Here is a 17,614-nt window from a genome sequence, read left to right on the forward strand (position 1 = left end):
CCCTAATGGTCCGTACGCACCAAACCAACGACGGTTTTGGGCCAACTTTTAAAACCAGTAGCGTACAAAATATCGAAATAAAAATTAAATAAAAAAATTGAAATTAAATATCAAAATTAAGCTAACGAGCGAGATTGAGCTAAAATTAGATCATCGTTGATGTTTTGAATTACAATAATGTTTTGAATAACGACGATGCGCATTACAACCAGAGAAATATTATAATTACGAGCGAAAAAAACCTTGTTGTTGTTTCTTATAAGTCATCAAGATAACTACTGTATTGCCGTCGATGAAATATTTAACAAAAAAAATGTCGGTGATTTGTCAAAGGGTTTTTTTTTCATTCGTCTGAGATAAATTTATCCGATAAATGTATTTAATAATATTATTTCCCGACAAGACGATGGATTTTACTAACCTCTTTTTTTATCGAATGGGAGCGAATTCATGAATATACAAATACAATCTCAAATCAACTCATACCGTATAATTGTTTTTCGCTCGTAAGCAGAGAAATGATATACTTTACTGTGATTGTGTATATACTTTACTGTGATTGTGTATATACTTTACTGTGTTATTGTATATACTTTACTGTTCTACTCTCTATTTTTACTTTATCTATGTGCGTAGTAACAATAGATGAAGTTTCGTGATCATGTGAAAATTCGAACTCGAGATTTTGACTAATTCACACTCAGAATCCATTACTGATCACGTTTTCATGATCTAGAAAAAATGTGTGTGTGTCTGTCTATTTTGAGGATTTTTTGAACACCGTTAATCCTATCGAACTGAAACTTAGTATCGGTTACTGAAATTCTTATCGACACGACGTAAAATTTTTTCAAATTTTTAAATTGACCGGAAATGGTACCTCCATTTATACATATGTAAGTGGCTTCTTTTTTTTAAGTTTTTGAATTCAATTATCTCCCAATCGAATCGGACTGAAATCTTTTTAAATGTGATAGAAATAATAATTTTTATAACCTTATATTTTTTAAATATTTTTATTTGAACCGGAAGTAATACTTTTAGTCTAGAGAATCGAGGTTTTTTATGTTTTTCTCAGAAACCTTTTAGTTTACTGAACTGAAATTTAATATCTAGAAGTTTAAGCGTAATAAAAAGTTATATATAAAATTTGGTAATCATCCCTCAACCGGAAGTGGCAGTTAACTCTTGTTCGTTTTCTCTATGTAAATTCAACTTGCAAATATATTCATCATATACAGCTTTACGACCTGTTTTTGATTACATATAATTTCCCGCCACTCTCCCGTATCACACTCACAATTACGCACACGGTACGAGAGCAGAGCAGCCAGAAGCAGAGACCAGACCACCGACGACGAAGGAAGACACCGTGAGGAAACCAGCCCCGCCCATGCTTACCACGAGCTATCTCACAAAACCGACGCCGGTGGCGTCTCGATTGAGAACCCCTGGCGTCCGTACAATTTGAACAATACGCGGCACCTTCTGGGTCCGGGCTTTAGTCATCATCCAATGAAGTTTTATATAGTGTAAGGCAGGGAAGGTATGTTGACCGTATCCCGGCCTAACGAAACACATGTTATGTAGTTTGAAAGAGGATCGTTTTATTTTAGTTCGATTTAGTCCGACTAGGTATGAACAGACCTTTATGGGGGTGGAACGAATGAGACGACAGGCTTGTTAATGCACGCTGATTTATTATGACGGCCGAAGACGAAGTGATGATAGTGATGATATTTGCAATATTCTCCATACCCAGTTCCTAAATTGCTAACCATAGGTTGCAATATGGGAACTGGATATGGAAATATCGGTTCGGTGATTACTGGTCACAAATTACTCGTCACAAAGTCACTAAAATCTCTATAACGGAACATCTGGCAGCCGAAAAGTCCATCATACTAACGAGAACTTGAGTGCCAAATATTGTGTATTCGCGATTTTCATGGCAAAAATTGTCTTTGTGACCACCCCAATGTGACGAATAGTCCAATTACCGGAAATATCGTGTGTGTGGACGGCGACACTCCGAACACGGCCGAGTTGGTCCCAACTCGCAGGATGGTAACCGAAACTCGACCATGTCGTAGAGCCGCCACAGCATCTTATATGGTGCATTTTTTAAAAATCGCATCCATTGAATTTTAAGCCAAGAGACAGATTCACCGGCGGTATTTTTGGTTTTTCTTGTAATTGATTCTTCTAAAGGGGGCTACAGACGCTCCGGAATTCCGGAGGTCTACCTTGAGGTGACCCATGTTGACGCGGACGGCGGCGTGTGTGGGAGGATTCGTCTTGAGGTCGATTCACTTTGAGGTCTCCTCAATCTGTATGCGCTATCTGATGATGACATAATGGTAATGAAATCAAATTCAGGATTGCTAATAGCACAGAGGAGAAAATAATGATGTAACAAGACGCGCGGCACACGTACAACTGACTTAAGGCGCTCTTCTTCTAAACTATTAGAAAAATACATATGTTGGTTATTATTTTTTTTAAATAATTGAATAAAAAAAGGTAAGGTTAACAGGTACAATTTCCGATACGGGGCTCCAGTCTCCCCCCCCCCCTCTTGGCGGCCCTGCATACATATACACGTCGGACGACCGAACCACGTCGATTCACTTTGAGGTCGCCTCAATCTGTATGCGCTATCTGATGATGACATAATGGTAATGAAATCAAATTCAGGATTGCTAATAACACAGAGGAGAAAATAATGATGTAATGCTGCGTACGGACCAAACCAACGACGATTTTGGTCCAACGATTTAACCAGCGGGATAAAACCAGTAGCGTACAAAATATCGAAATAAAAATTAAATTAAATATCAAAATTAAAAATATTATTATTATATTAAAATTAAATTCAAATATCAAAATAAAATTATAATCAATATATTAAAATTAAAATAAAATATTGAAAGTTAAAACAGAACATGCCCAATTTAAATAAATTTTCGAGATTGACCTAAAATTAGATCATCAACAATCACATACAGGTAATCCTCGACTTTTGTTTGTCGAAGATGTTTTGACTTACGTAGATACGCACTAAGATCGAAAAAAAAAATCAAAGAATTATTATTTTTACTTCCCCGTAATGCGCAGTTACTGAGAATATATCATGTGTTAGTATGGGTGACCGAGTGATGGTTTCAACCCGACATGTTGTCGGTTTATCAAAGGAAATTTTTTTGTCTTCAATTGTTTCTCTCGTCGAAATAAATCAATTAATTAAATCATTTCAGAGGTAAATTTTATCGGATAATGTCTTCAATTGTTTCTCTCGTCGAAATAAATCAAATAATTAAATCCATCTCAGAGGTAAAATTTATCGGATAATGTGTGATTATTAATTTTATTTCGATGAAAGAAAAAAAACCCTTTGACAAATCACCGACATTTTTTTTGTTAAATATTTCATCGACGGCGAAACACATTGGTGTATCGTGACGACTTATAAGAAACAATAACAAGGTTTTTTTCGCTCGTAATTATAATATTTCTCTGGTTGTAATGCATAATATAAGCATTTTCTAAATGTACGAGGCCTTAAATCTAAACTGGATGAATTAGGTTCTAACTCGGCTTTTCAATGTGCTGATATCCTGGTACTAACGGAAACCTGGCTTGACGACTCTGTGCATGATTCTTTTTAATTTACATTAATGACATCTCAAAAATAATTAAATATTCAGACTATCTTTTATTCGCCGATGACCTTAAGCTTTTTATGACAGTTAAGTCTCATAGTGACGCAGCCCTTCTCCAATTGGACTTAGATGCGCTGTCAAGTTGGTCTGTCGATAATAAATTATTTTTTAGCATTCAAAAATGCTGTGTTCTCAATGTGACAAGATCTTCAAATCGCTTGATTTATCCATATCGCCTAAGTGGTGTTGAATTAAAGTTTGTAGATGAATATTGTGATTTGGGGGTCTTGTTCTCGAATAATTTTCAATTTAAACGACACATAGACAATATTTGTTTGCGTGCAACAAAAATGCTGGGATTCTTACTAAGAGTTAGCAAACCTTTCCAGAGTACGTTGGTGCTTAAAATTCTTTATGAATCTTTAGTACGTAGTATTCTAGAATTTTCTTCTATTATATGGAATCCTACCCATATAACTCATTCATTGAAGATTGAGAGAATCCAAAAACGGTTTCTGAGATATCTTTATTTGAAACAGTATGGTTATTATCCTTGGCTATATCCTAGTGCATTCCTATTAGGGGCGTTAGGTTTCAACTCATTGGAGTCTCGTCGGAATATGTTACTGGGAAGACACTTTTTTAAGCTGTTGAATGGGATAATACACAATCCTCATGTTCTAAAGGAATTTAGGTTTAATGCACCTTGTAAATTCAGGGACTTGAGAAATCGTGATTTGTTTGTTCCTCCTGTGGCTCGCACAAATATGTTGTCAACGGCTCCTATATCTAGAGCGATATATCTGCTTAACAGGATTTCTGGTGAAATTGACCTCTTCAATATAAAATATACTAATCTGGTTGAGTGGTTGATTTTGCCTATTATAAATATTAATGATTGTTATTACTTTATCTATGTTTTTTTTTTTTTATATATGATTTTATGATTTTAATGATGTTGTGTTAATATTGTTATTATTATAAGTTATTATTACTGTTATCATGTTATTATTACTGAATTACCGGCCACAGCGACGCGATGGAGATCTCTGTAATGTCACTGTGGCTAATATTATAAATAAATAAATAAAAAAAATATATATATCGTCGTAATTCAAAACATTATTGTAATTCAAAACATCAACGATGATCTAATTTTAGCTCAATCTCGCTCGTTAGCTTAGTTTTGATATTTAATTTCAATTTTTTTATTTAATTTTTATTTCGATATTTTGTACGCTACTGGTTTTAAAAGTTGGCCCAAAATCGTCGTTGGTTTGGTGCGTACGGACCATAACAAGACGCGCGGCACACGTACAACTGACTTAAGGCGCTCTTCTTCTAAACTATTAGAAAAATACATATATGTTGGTTATTATTTTTTTAAGTAATTGAATAAAAAAAGGTAAGGATTAACAGGTACAATTTCCGATAAGGGGCTCCAGTTCCCCCCCCCCCCCCTCTTGGCGGCCCTGCATACATATACACGTCGGACGACCGAACCAGTACTACTGAACACAAAACATGCCAAAAATTTTACGAAGGTTATTTATTTTTTATATATATACCAGGAAAGCTTTACAGGTAACCACAATGCGCCTTCCTGGCCAATGACAAATATTGCAGATTTTTTTTTATTATATAAGTCGCTGAATTACGAGACACTGAAAAACTCGAAAATTAACGAGACATCTATGAATTGTACATAAATTTTATTGTATATTAATAAATCTCAAATAGTTTTTACCGGGAACCGTTTCAACAATGAAATCAGAGAAAATTGGCAAAATCTGATAAGAAACGATCGACCTGGAGTCACAAATATCCAGGTCTGATAAGCAGCACTACAGATATACTCAGAAAAAATCTTTTCAATCGAGGTCTGGTCATGGGATCGAGCCCGGCGCCTCTTGACGCTAAGCATAAAATACAAGGGGACCAAAATTACCTGTTTTGACGTAAAACTATTTACTATTTTTGTGACTTTAGCCCAGTATAAATACCAATTTTTGTAACTTTACCCCAGCATGAATACCAATATGTTCACTAAGACTTTGTTTCATAGTCAATGTTTTTGAACAAATGTCACATTTGTGTGGCATTACCCCCGAAATGAATACCCATATGTTCAATGAGAGTTTGTTGCCTAGTAAATGTTTTTGAACAAATTTCACATTTGTGTGACTTAATCACTTAACCCCAGTATGAATACCAATATGTTTACTAAGACTTTGTTTCCTAGTAAATGTTTTTGAACAAATGTCACACTTGTGTGGCTTTATCCCTGTATGAATAATCAAATGTGCACTTAGACTTTGTTTCGTAATAAACGATTTTGAACAAATGTCACACTTGTGTGGCTTTATCCCTGTATGAATAATCAAATGTGCACTTAGACTTTGTTTCGTAATAAACGATTTTGAACAAATGTCACACTTGTGTGGCTTTATCCCTGTATGAATAATCAAATGTGCACTTAGACTTTGTTTCGTAATAAACGATTTTGAACAAATGTCACATTTGTGTGGCTTTACCCCAGTATGAACACCCATATGTGTACTAACTTGTTGTTTCGTAGTAAATGTTTTTGAACAAATGTCACACTCGTGTGACTTCATCCCTGTATGAATAATCAAATGTGCACTTAGACTTTGTTTTGTGGCGGCTCGCTTATACGACATGGTCGAGTTTGGTTGCCTTCCTACGAGTGGGGACCAACCCGGCTGGGTTCGGAGAGCCGCTACTCACTCTGTCTTCAGCTGTCATATAATAAACACGTGCATTAACATGCCAGTCGTCTCATTCGTTCATCCTCCATAATGGTGACCCCCGACATCGAGCCACGCAGCCTCGATCAATTTCAACATTCCGCTCATCCCTGCCTCGCCGAGCCAGGCGGGGAAGCTACCCGCCGCGCCCCCATCGCCATCAACACAGCACGCCGCGGCCCGCGGGTGACAATAAACGAGCAGACACGGCTACCTACCTACCTACCTACCTACCGACGTCCAGCCACAACGTCGACGACAGGTGCTTTTAAAAAATGGGGGAGCGAATGAGACGACGATCTTGACAGCTGGATGTGGAGTCATGCGCGATCCACTTCACATAGAACGGTCATCCAGCACCACAAGACATACACCTCCTCAGCACCATCATCATCATCATCATCAAGGCCCCGTCCGTCCCCACGAGCGTCGTCACGCCGAGACGGGCGGTAGCGCTACAACACCTCCACGAGCCACAACGACTCACAGTCCAGCTCGGAGTATCATCAACCACATCGATGCCCCTGCCGCCCCCGCCGCCCCACCAACCGACATCAGCCTCGGAAGAGCGGCGCCGCCGCAGCATCGCATCGGCGCGACCATCGGACCACCCACCGTCCTGCTCGCGACGTCACCGCCCTCGAATCTACCGACCATTCAGGGCGGTACACCTATGTACACAGCGGATGACCCACGTCAACAATTTTTTTCTCCCCACGTAATAATTTTTTTTCTCTTTGTGTAACAATAATTTTTTTCTTTTGTAAAATTTGTTTCTTTGTAATTTTGGTATCGCTGATGCTGGGGGGGAGTGATGTGGCGGCTCGCTTATACGACATGGTCGAGTTTGGTTGCCTTCCTGCGAGTGGGGACCAACCCGGCTGGGTTCGGAGAGCCGCTACTCACTCTGTCTTCAGCTGTCATATAATAAACACGTGCATTAACATGCCAGTCGTCTCATTCGTTCATCCTCCATAGTTTCATAGTAAATGTTTTTGAACAAATGTCACATTTGTGTGGCTTTACCCCAGTATGAATAATCAAATGTGCACTTAGACTTTGTTTCGTAATAAACGATTTTGAACAAATGTCACACTTGTTTGGCTTTATCCCTGTATGAATAATCAAATGTGCACTTAGACTTTGTTTCGTAATTAACGATTTTGAACAAATGTCACATTTGTGTGGCTTTACCCCAGTATGAACACCCATATCTGTACTAACTTGTTGTTTCGTAGTAAATGTTTTTGAACAAATGTCACACTCGTGTGACTTTATCCCTGTATGAATAATCAAATGTGCACTTAGACTTTGTTTCATAGTAAATGTTTTTGAACAAATGTCACATTTGTGTGGCTTTACCCCAGTATGAATAACCATATGTGCACTTAGACTTTGTTTCATATTAAATGTTTTTGAACAAATGTCACATTTGTGTGGTTTTACCCCAGTATGAATACCCATATGTGCACTTAGATTTTTCTTTGCAGTAAATGTTTGTAGACAAATGTCACATTTGTGTGGCTTTAACCCAGCATGAATGCCCATATGTTCATTTAGACTTTGTTTCCTAGTAAATGTTTTTGAACAAATGTCACATTTGTGTGGCTTTACCCCTGTATGAATAATCAAATGTGCACTTAGACTTTGTTTCGTAGTAAATGTTTTTGAACAAATGTCACATTTGTGTGGCTTTACCTCAGTATGAATAACCATATGTGCGCTAAGATTTTGTTTCGCAGAAAAAGTTTTTGAGCAAATGTCACATTTGTGTGGCTTTACCCCAGTATGAATTCTCATGTGTATACGGAGTCTAGATTTTAAAAGGAATGATTTGAAACAAACGTCACATCTGTGTGACTTTACCCCACTATGAACCCTCGTGTGTACACTTAGATTATGTTTACTGTTACAAGATTTTGAACAAATATGAATGTCACAATCATGCAGCTTTCTTCGAGAATCCGAGTTTTTCTGTGTCACAAGATTAGTTAACAATTTGTCTTGGATATCTATTTCACGGTCCAATTCAGAATGTGTAGAGCACATCTTATTTAATGCTTTTGGAGATGGTAATTCTTCCGCTAGAATTTCTCTATTGGTATCATTTATTGCTGCCATATATTCCCTGGAATTAATTTTTCTTCCGGGGGTCTAAAAATTAAACCGAATGATATTCAATTTAACATGTGTAACTTTTTTAAAGTGTGATTAGATGTTATTTTACATGTGAATTTATATTTTTGATCAACAGCATGTTTCGCTAAGAATACATCTAAAGAACTTGAATCCTATTTACTTACCTCGCTGGAGTCTGGTGAACTACAATTGTTGGATGACCATTCAGCACCCAACTCATCTTCCCAAAGACCCGGTACAATACGATAGTCAAACGTCAAAATAATATGGTTATATGTGTGAGTGTGTAGTGCTGCAAACTTAAACTGGTCCCAACAATTGAGGTCGCTACATATCTGCCAATAGGGTAGTACCGCGACTAAAATGTACCTGGTTTATTGCCGGGAATAAACCGGGATTTTTCCCTGGGATCTTTGGGTGACGGAAATTGTTGGAAAATTGTGAAAATGTATATCAATCAGATTTTCAAATCGACACATCTTTAGATTCTCGCATTTCATCAATGGCGCCGTCCACACACACGATATCTACCCACGATATTTACGATATTTTCCATATCCAGTTCCCATATTGCAACCTGTGTGTAGATATCGTGTCTGTGTGGACGGCGACAATTCCATTGACACATGAAACACTGGAATGAATCTGAATGTTTTCATGTAGTGGCAGTACTGTAAATGTCCAGTTCGGATGCGTTGCGTTAATTACTTATTAGTTATATGGAGGATGAACGAATGAGACGACTGGCATGTTGATGCACGTGTTTATTATATGACAGCTGAAGGCAGAGTGAGTAGTAGAACCTAGCCGAGTTGGTCCCCACTCGCAGGAAGGCAACCAAACTCGACCATGTCGTATAAGCGAGCCGCCACAGTTATTATCACTTGTTCGAAATACGCGGTTTGCAAGTGGCAACTACGGCGGTCTCTGATTTCGGAATTTCGAATATAAAGAGTTTTAATCCAATGTAATAAATTCTTTTCAATATCATTTGGTTTCATTCATTCAAAAATATAATTAACCAGCAGCGTGGTCTAGTGGTAAGTGTTGTATTCTCTCGTGCTAGAGGTCACGAGTTCGCTTCTCACTGGAGTCTCGTTGCTGGCCAGACCTTGGTTTGTCGAGGTTGGTCGTTTCATATCAGGATTTGTCAATTTTTCTGATTTGAAACGATTCCTGTAAAATTGGCTTTCTTATCCAATTTTCTATTGCGAAAAACCTTGAGTTATTATTATATCTTTGGTTTCGCCAGATTTTCTCCATAGATGTCTCTATGGATGATTATTGAAATATAAATATTTCGTATTGATACATAATAAATAATGTTATTATTCGTATTGTTTACGATGTTTATATTAATGTCGATATAAAAGTGACCAGTTGACAGCCCTAACTGAAGTATATCTTTTAATTTTATTGGTGGTTCAATTATCACTCTGCAATGTGGAAGTTCTTTAATACCATATATTTCTTTGAAGTCTTCTTTTGATATCAGGGCTACTAAAAATAGTTGGTAATATTTAATTATTCTTTCGCCATCGGCTGTATATTTCTTAATAACATTTGCCACATTGGACACTTCATATCCTTTATCTTTGAAAGAATCCTTTAATTTCATCAACGTCTGTTGATGACGGTGAACCTCTAACAACCACTCTATAGCACCTTTCTTTCTTGAGCTGATAGATGTGGTACTCTAGATCGTGGAGGGGGTTTTGGGTGTCTTTACATTGGGGACGCGACAATTGGTGCAAGTCCAAAAGGTTCAACGACAAAATGTACCCGAAAATTAGTGCACTGACAAAATGTACCCGCGACAAAATGTAAACGGAAAAAATGTTCAAGCGACAAAATGTTCAAAAATCCTAAATTATCCTATTTTAATGGCAAAAGTAACTTTTTATTGTATTATATTTATCGACGTATATGGTACTTTTTATCGTATAGATCGCGGATGTTATTAAATTATTATAAATTAAAGGTGTTCTCAACCGTACCAACATATTCTTATTTAAATTGAACAATTACATTTTAAGCGAATGTCATTGTGACTCATTGAATATCATTTTAAGATGTCATTGAACTAGTATAAATGTCAGGGGTTTTCAACCGTATCCAATATTTTTTTTATTTAAATTGAAAAAAAAAAACTTTCTAAGCGTATGAACTGCAGATTACATTGCAATAGTTTATATGGCAGGGCTTCTCAACCGTCTCCAAAATTTACTTTATTTCAAATAAATAATTTACTTTTTATCGTACACATCGCGGGCGTTATTAAATTAGTATGAATGACAGGGGTTCTCAACCGTATCCAATTTTTTCTTATTTAAATTGAAAAAAAAAAAGTTTTTATGCGTATTGCAGATGTCAATGAATTAGTTTAAATGTCAGGGGTTCTAAACCGTATCCAATGTTTACTTATTTAAATTGAAAAAATTACTTTTTAAGCGTATGTCATTGAATTAGTTTAACACCCTCACAGAGGTGCGAAGACCTCTGTGAGGGACAGTACATATAAGATAATTATAAATTTTAGAGTTAAGTAATTAAGATGTATTTTTAAAATTAGCTTTATAGCTAAGATAATATATAAATAAATAAACGTTGAACGCCACGTTTTATTTTGATAAAACAGTTCCCAGCCAGCGGTCACGTGTACTTCGAGTTTTAACATTGAATGTGACCTTTACGGCGTCTCTAAATCAAATTCACATCATTTTTTTCCAAAACTTTGTTTAAAAATGCAATTATTTTATTTCTTCTGCAAATAAGTCTTCTAGTGTACATTCGCAAGCTATATGTATAATGAAAGTTTTTTTTAAACTTAATATTTCATTATACAATTATAAGGCAAGAATATCAAATATTAATTTAGATAAATTTAATGTATTATTTTACAGTCAAGTCTCGAATTACGACTATTCGGATTTACGATGGAGAGATTTTACTTAGTGTTTAGCAAAAAACAAATGTATGAATCGGACATTGTATTGTAGAAAAAAGGAGGTATGTAAAAAAGGCAGACATTAGAAATTTACAGCTAAAATTATTTTTACATACCTCCTTTATGTTTCACATTAATATTGCATCATTTACAACTAACTATTATGCGTAAGGGTTGCATACAAAATTTAATTTTGACATGTAAAAGACAATTAAAATGTAAATGTAAAAAAAATCACGCGCGTTGAATAGAGATGGCAAAACAATAATATATTTTGAAATTAGTTCTATGATTGACAGATGAATTGTCTACACAAATGGACGAAAATATGTAAAAAGACAAATGGGTTATAAAATTTTACTACCCTCATGTTAGAGGCCATTGAATGCATTTTTTTCTTTGAAATCTCTTCAATGTCCTCTTCAACGTCGGTTTGCAGCAATGGAATAATAATTTTTAGCTATTCACAGCTGACAAGCTCGATCACATTTATTATAGAAAAATATACATATATGTATGTAATTAATTTATAATTACTCTGGTATTATAAAGTTCTAATAAGGTTATCAAGTTAACAATACTTGTTCACCATCCCACCGCAAAATGCCTATGTTGAAAGTGTGTTCTCATTAATTACATAAAGCTCAGTGGACAGATGAGCGCAATTCGCATTCTATTGACACAGTGAAAAGCGTGTTATAAAAAAGTGTATGTATTATAAAATGTCGTGCATTGAACTATATATGAGTCAAGTTTTATTGTTATTGTTAAGAAATATTTTGTTGTTATTGTTTTATTGTTATGGATAGAAAGTTAAATAATATAACTTTTAAATCAAATCGCCACCCTGGCACTTGATACCTGGCACACGATTGATATAAACATTGTTTTTCCAGTACAATTAAAAAATATTTTGACTAAAATTTCACATTAAATTTTGTATTCCAAATATTGTGAGCAGAATCTCGTTCTAACACTCGAATAGTAATCTGATCACATTCAAAACTTAAAAGACGTTTAGTGAAATTTATTGGCTTTTTTATCTAAAATCACCCAAAACTTCGAAAGAAAACATTCTTTAAACTATTGACCATACACACTTGAGGATACATAAAATGAGGGAACTCAGCTTAAATGAATAGTGATCTCTAAATTCACATGTTAAAATTTGATCTGATTTTTAGCATCAGTCATATTTGATGCTTGGTACTCGATGTAGACCTTGAGAATTTCAACATCGGATGAAATAGTTTACTTTGTATAAATTATCATATCTGTCCAAAGGTACAGCATACACTGTCCATAGGTTCAACATTCAACAATTTTTTTGTTTCTATTATTTTTGCAAAATATTACTCACAAGATGGGCAAGCATCGGTAAAAATTGCACAATACATTCAAAAACTCCATGGGATACATTTATCCGTTAAAGTAAATTGATCCGATTGTATTCCGTTCGTTGTAGCGTATTTATAGAGACATACTGCGTAAAATTGGACAAAAATTATTTATTCGTAAAGGCCCTTCTATTATTATTACATTTCTATGGATAAAGTCAATTTGGCAGAGGTTAGTTAAAAGAAATGAGAAGAGATCTTTGGCTTTTAAGGGATATTTGTACATATTAAGGAAACGTTCTTTTACAAAAATCGTAATTTTTTCATGTTTCCCTCATTATTTTGGAAATAAAAGGCCTTAATTGCTTCCCCGTGTACATACCTTTGATCTGAATACAAAATATGACAAAAATTTTACGAATGTTATAAAATACAACGGGATCAAAATGTTATTTTGATCCCCTTATATTTCATCTGATACCCTGTTTTGACGTAAAATTATTTTCTATTTTTGTAACTTTACCCGAGTATGAATACGCATATGTGTAATAAGATTTGGTTTCGTAGTAAATGTTTTTGAACAAATTTCACATTTGTGTGGCTTTACCCCAGTATGAGTAACCATATGTGTATTAAGATTATGTTTCACAGTAAATGTTTTTGAACAAATGTCACACTTGTGTGGCTTTATCCCAGTATGAATAATCATATGTGTACTAACTTGTTGTTTCGTAGTAAATGTTTTTGAACAAATGTCACACTCGTGTGACTTTATCCCTGTATGAATTATCAAATGTGCACTTAGACTTTTTTTCATAGTAAATGTTTTTGAACAAATGTCACATTTGTGTGGCTTTACCCCAGTATGAATAACCATATGTGTATTAAGATTATGTTTCGTAGTAAATTTTTTTGAACAAATTTCACACTTGTGAGGCTTTATCCCAGTATGAATAATCATATGTGTACTAAGTTTTTGTTTTGTAGTAAATGTTTTTGAACAAATGTCACACTTGTGTGGCTTTACCCCAGTATGAATAACCATATGTGTATTAAGATTATGTTTCGTAGTAAATGTTTTTGAACAAATTTCACACTTGTGAGGCTTTATCCCAGTATGAATAATCATATGTGTACTAAGTTTTTGTTTTGTAGTAAATGTTTCTGAACAAATGTCACACTTGTGTGGCTTTATCCCAGTATGAATAATCAAATGTGCACTTAGACTTTGTTTTGTAGTAAATGTTTTTGAACAAATGTCACATTTGTGTGGCTTTGCCCCAGTATGAATAATCATATGTGCACTAAGAGTTTTTTTCTTACTAAATGTTTTTGAACAAATGTCACATCTGTGTGGCTTTACTCCAGTATGCATAACCATATGTGCACTAAGATTTTGTTTCGTAGTATATGCTTTTGAACAAATGTCACATTTGTGTGGCTTTACCGCAGTATGAATACTCATGTGTATACGGAGTCTAGATTTTAAAAGGAATGATTTGAAACAAACGTCACATCTGTGAGACTTAACCCCACTATGAACCCTCATGTGTACACTTAGATTATGTTTAATGTTAAAAGATTTTGAACAAATGTCACAATCATGCAACTTTCTTTGAGTATCCGAGTTTTTCTGTGTCACAAGAGTTTTTTGATCAGTTAACAATTTGTCTTGGATATCTATTTCACGGTCCAATTCAGAATGTGTTGAGCACATCTTATTTAATGCTTTTGGAGATGGTAATTCTTCCGCTAGAATTTCTCTATTGGTATCATTTATTGCTGCCATATGATCCCTCGAATTAATTTTTCTTCCGGGGATCTAAAAATTAAACCGAATGTTATTCATTTTAACATGTGTAACTTTTTTAAAGTGTGATTAGATGTTATTTTACATGTGAATTTATATTTTCGATCAACAGCATGTTTCTCTAAGAATACATCTAAAGAATTTGAAACCTATTTACTTACCTCGCCGGCGTCTGGAGAACTACAATTGTTGGATGGCCATTCAGCACCCAACTCATCTTCCCATATTAAATCTTCCAGCAAAACTTCCTCCGGCTTGATTTTCAAATACTCGTCTAATTCCACCCTCGACTTTGTGTCATTCTGAAAACAAGCGTTTCGAAAGCTTTCGAATAATTCCAGATTGTTGACACAAGAAAGGCATATCAAATCTGGCAGATGGTCTCCTTTCCTGACCTGCAAATAGGAGGGGTATTGGCGATTACGAGCAGTAGTGAATTATCAATAGCAGTGGTTCAAATGTAACGTGACTGACCCGCAGCTGACAGCAGGTCCAAATGCGTTGCACCAAACGCGGTGGATGAGGGTCGTCATGGATGGAGACGAAGGACTCTGCTGGAGCAGAGCAGAGACAAAGTCTGCACTCCATCGCTACTTGGGAGGGAGAAGCACAAACTCCTGGAGAGTGGATAGACGCTTCCAACCTTTGCTTCTGACTTCTGCTTTTCCTTTTGCTTCTCTAATTGAACCAACCATCAAAGACCCGGTACAATACGATAGTCAAACGTCAAAATAATATGGTTATATGCAGTGGCGGACTGGCCATACAAGCGAACATGCCCGATGGCATGTGGGCCCCTTTATCTGTTAGAAAATATGGGCCCTCAGTAAAATTAAATAACTTTTTAACTATTTATAGGATATTGCAACTTTGGGACCTAAAGTTTGGGTATTTCAACAAAACAAATTTCTTACGATATACACAAACAACTAATACCTGCTTTAACAGCCCAAGGATCGGTTAACTTTTTTTATTAGGCTCAAAAGTAAGTTTCAACAATTGCGTGGGCCCTTTTGCCGGGCTCATTTCCAACGTCAGTATTATGTATATACCAATATCTATGTAACAACTACCTACTGAAATAAAAATGGTAATAAACAAATTTCCGTGAATAATATAAACTGAATTGCTTAAAACAATTTTGATAGGACGATTCATCATCAACCAGCGATGTAAATTTACTTCATACTTTCAAAATAACATTTGATTATACTTCGATGATATAGTAAGATTTTAAATACACAATTTTAAACAGTTTCCGTATATAAAATCTATTCCTAATCTAGACAAATCCATGTAAATAGAAATATAGGAAAGGGGCCCCCTCCCCAAAATCCCGATTTTCGATTAACATTAATTGAAAATATTATGCATTTTTTTCAGGGACGTAATTTGGGGGTCCATATGAAAGCTGCGTTTATTTCTTATGTACATATGTTACTTTTGGGTAACTAATAAAATAATCGCTGCTATGTGCTTTGAAGAAAAACAAAACAAAACTTTATCTATTGTTATTACGTACATGTACATAGATAAAGTGAAAAGACAGTTGGTAGAAATTAAGTTAATTGATAGTTTTTTGATGACTTAGTTTGATGGTCGATTAATGTTGACCATGTGAAGATTTGTAGAAAAAAATCGGCGCTTTTTTCTCTTTACATAATATTTTTTTATAATTACTTTCAAAAATAAGCTTATTTTTTTCATATTTTATAACTCAATAAGGTGTATGCAAAGATTATTTTCCATTTTTATTCCAATATAAAAAAGATTTTTTGAAAAAAAATTCAATTTGACCAATCTTTGCCTGCCCCCCCCCCCCCCCCCCCCAAGAAAAAGCTGAAATGACGTCCCTGATTGTTTTCTACCGAAAGTAAAAGCCGCTTTTATGCCGCATTCTTTTATGATGCATTCTATTTACCCAGGACAAGGGTTAAAACGAAATATACAATGAAATTTATGGATCTATTTTGCTTTTGCCATTTTTCTTGTACCTAAATTTGTTTATTTCCATTTTTGAAAATTTCATTTATTTTTTTTCCTTGATTTTTAGCGTGGTGGAAAGAAGAAAATTTTGTTATATGGGTGGGCGGACCAATTTCTTTAACCCTGGGGGGGCCCCCTTTGACTCCTGGCATGTACTGATTTCAGTCCCAGTCCGCCACTGGTTATATGTGTAAGTGGTCCCAACAATTGAGGTCGCTACATATCTGCCGGGACACGGTCAATTGGGCGCCCAGGACGATCGGTCGACCAGTGTTACTCGCCACTGCGACAACTGGACGACGAGACTGGCGGGCACTGCGTCAATTGGGCGCCCGTCGCACTGGGCGATCGTCGACTGGGCGACGGCGACTGGGCGACCGCCGACTCGGCCCGCTGGTGAAGTGGTCGCCAAGCTTACGTAAACTCTGCGTTTTGCAAGGAACGACCGCGACCGTCTCCGTTATAGGAATTTCCGATGCACTGACAAATATTCTACCTACATACATATGCTTTATACCGCTTTATTTTTCGTTTCAGTTTTACCAATTTTTCGTAACAACACGAATCATACTATTAATTTTTTTCGCTATATTATATTACATTTGCTGGAATTTTATATTAAACGTACTTTTATAAATACATGTGTAGCACCTTTTCACAAAAAATAATTGTAAGATGACAAATCATATGTACCTACATATTCTCCAAAATAATATAAAAGAAAAATGATCGATTGAATCTTTCGCGCAGTGGTTTTAGTTTGTTTTCAAATGGACACACTTTTTTTTCTTTTAAATGTTATATTTCAGTTTTATCAATTGGATAAATTCACACTCTATTCTCAATTTTCTCAACACTGTATTAGTTAAACATAATTACAAAATATTTTCTAGTAGCGATTCTCAAAGTTTTCAAGATTATATTTTTTTTCAATGATGAAATACGTTTACGAAAAAAAAGCGCAT

The 17,614-nt window shown here is 35.4% G+C and overlaps 1 protein-coding gene and 2 long non-coding RNA genes across 4 annotated transcripts in view; 1 reads left to right on the plus strand and 2 right to left on the minus strand.

The window, feature by feature from the left end:
• LOC143910004 (uncharacterized) overlaps positions 1-17,614 on the minus strand; it is an 805,996-nt gene that overhangs the window by 119,660 nt on the left and 668,722 nt on the right. The gene's annotated exons all lie outside the window — the stretch shown is intronic.
• LOC143910007 (uncharacterized) overlaps positions 1-17,614 on the plus strand; it is a 260,391-nt gene that overhangs the window by 9,738 nt on the left and 233,039 nt on the right. The gene's annotated exons all lie outside the window — the stretch shown is intronic.
• On the minus strand, positions 12,861-15,458 carry LOC143909998 (uncharacterized). The gene is made up of 3 exons (XM_077428330.1): positions 15,138-15,458; positions 14,825-15,058; positions 12,861-14,675 (listed from the first exon to the last, which is right to left on the minus strand). The coding sequence occupies exons 1-3, from the start codon at positions 15,249-15,251 to the stop codon at positions 13,359-13,361; spliced, it is 1,665 nt and encodes a 554-aa protein (XP_077284456.1). The 5' UTR covers positions 15,252-15,458; the 3' UTR covers positions 12,861-13,358.

Source organism: Arctopsyche grandis, chromosome 3 (genome assembly GCF_051622035.1).
Source record: "Arctopsyche grandis isolate Sample6627 chromosome 3, ASM5162203v2, whole genome shotgun sequence".
Lineage (NCBI taxonomy): Eukaryota > Metazoa > Arthropoda > Insecta > Trichoptera > Hydropsychidae > Arctopsyche > Arctopsyche grandis.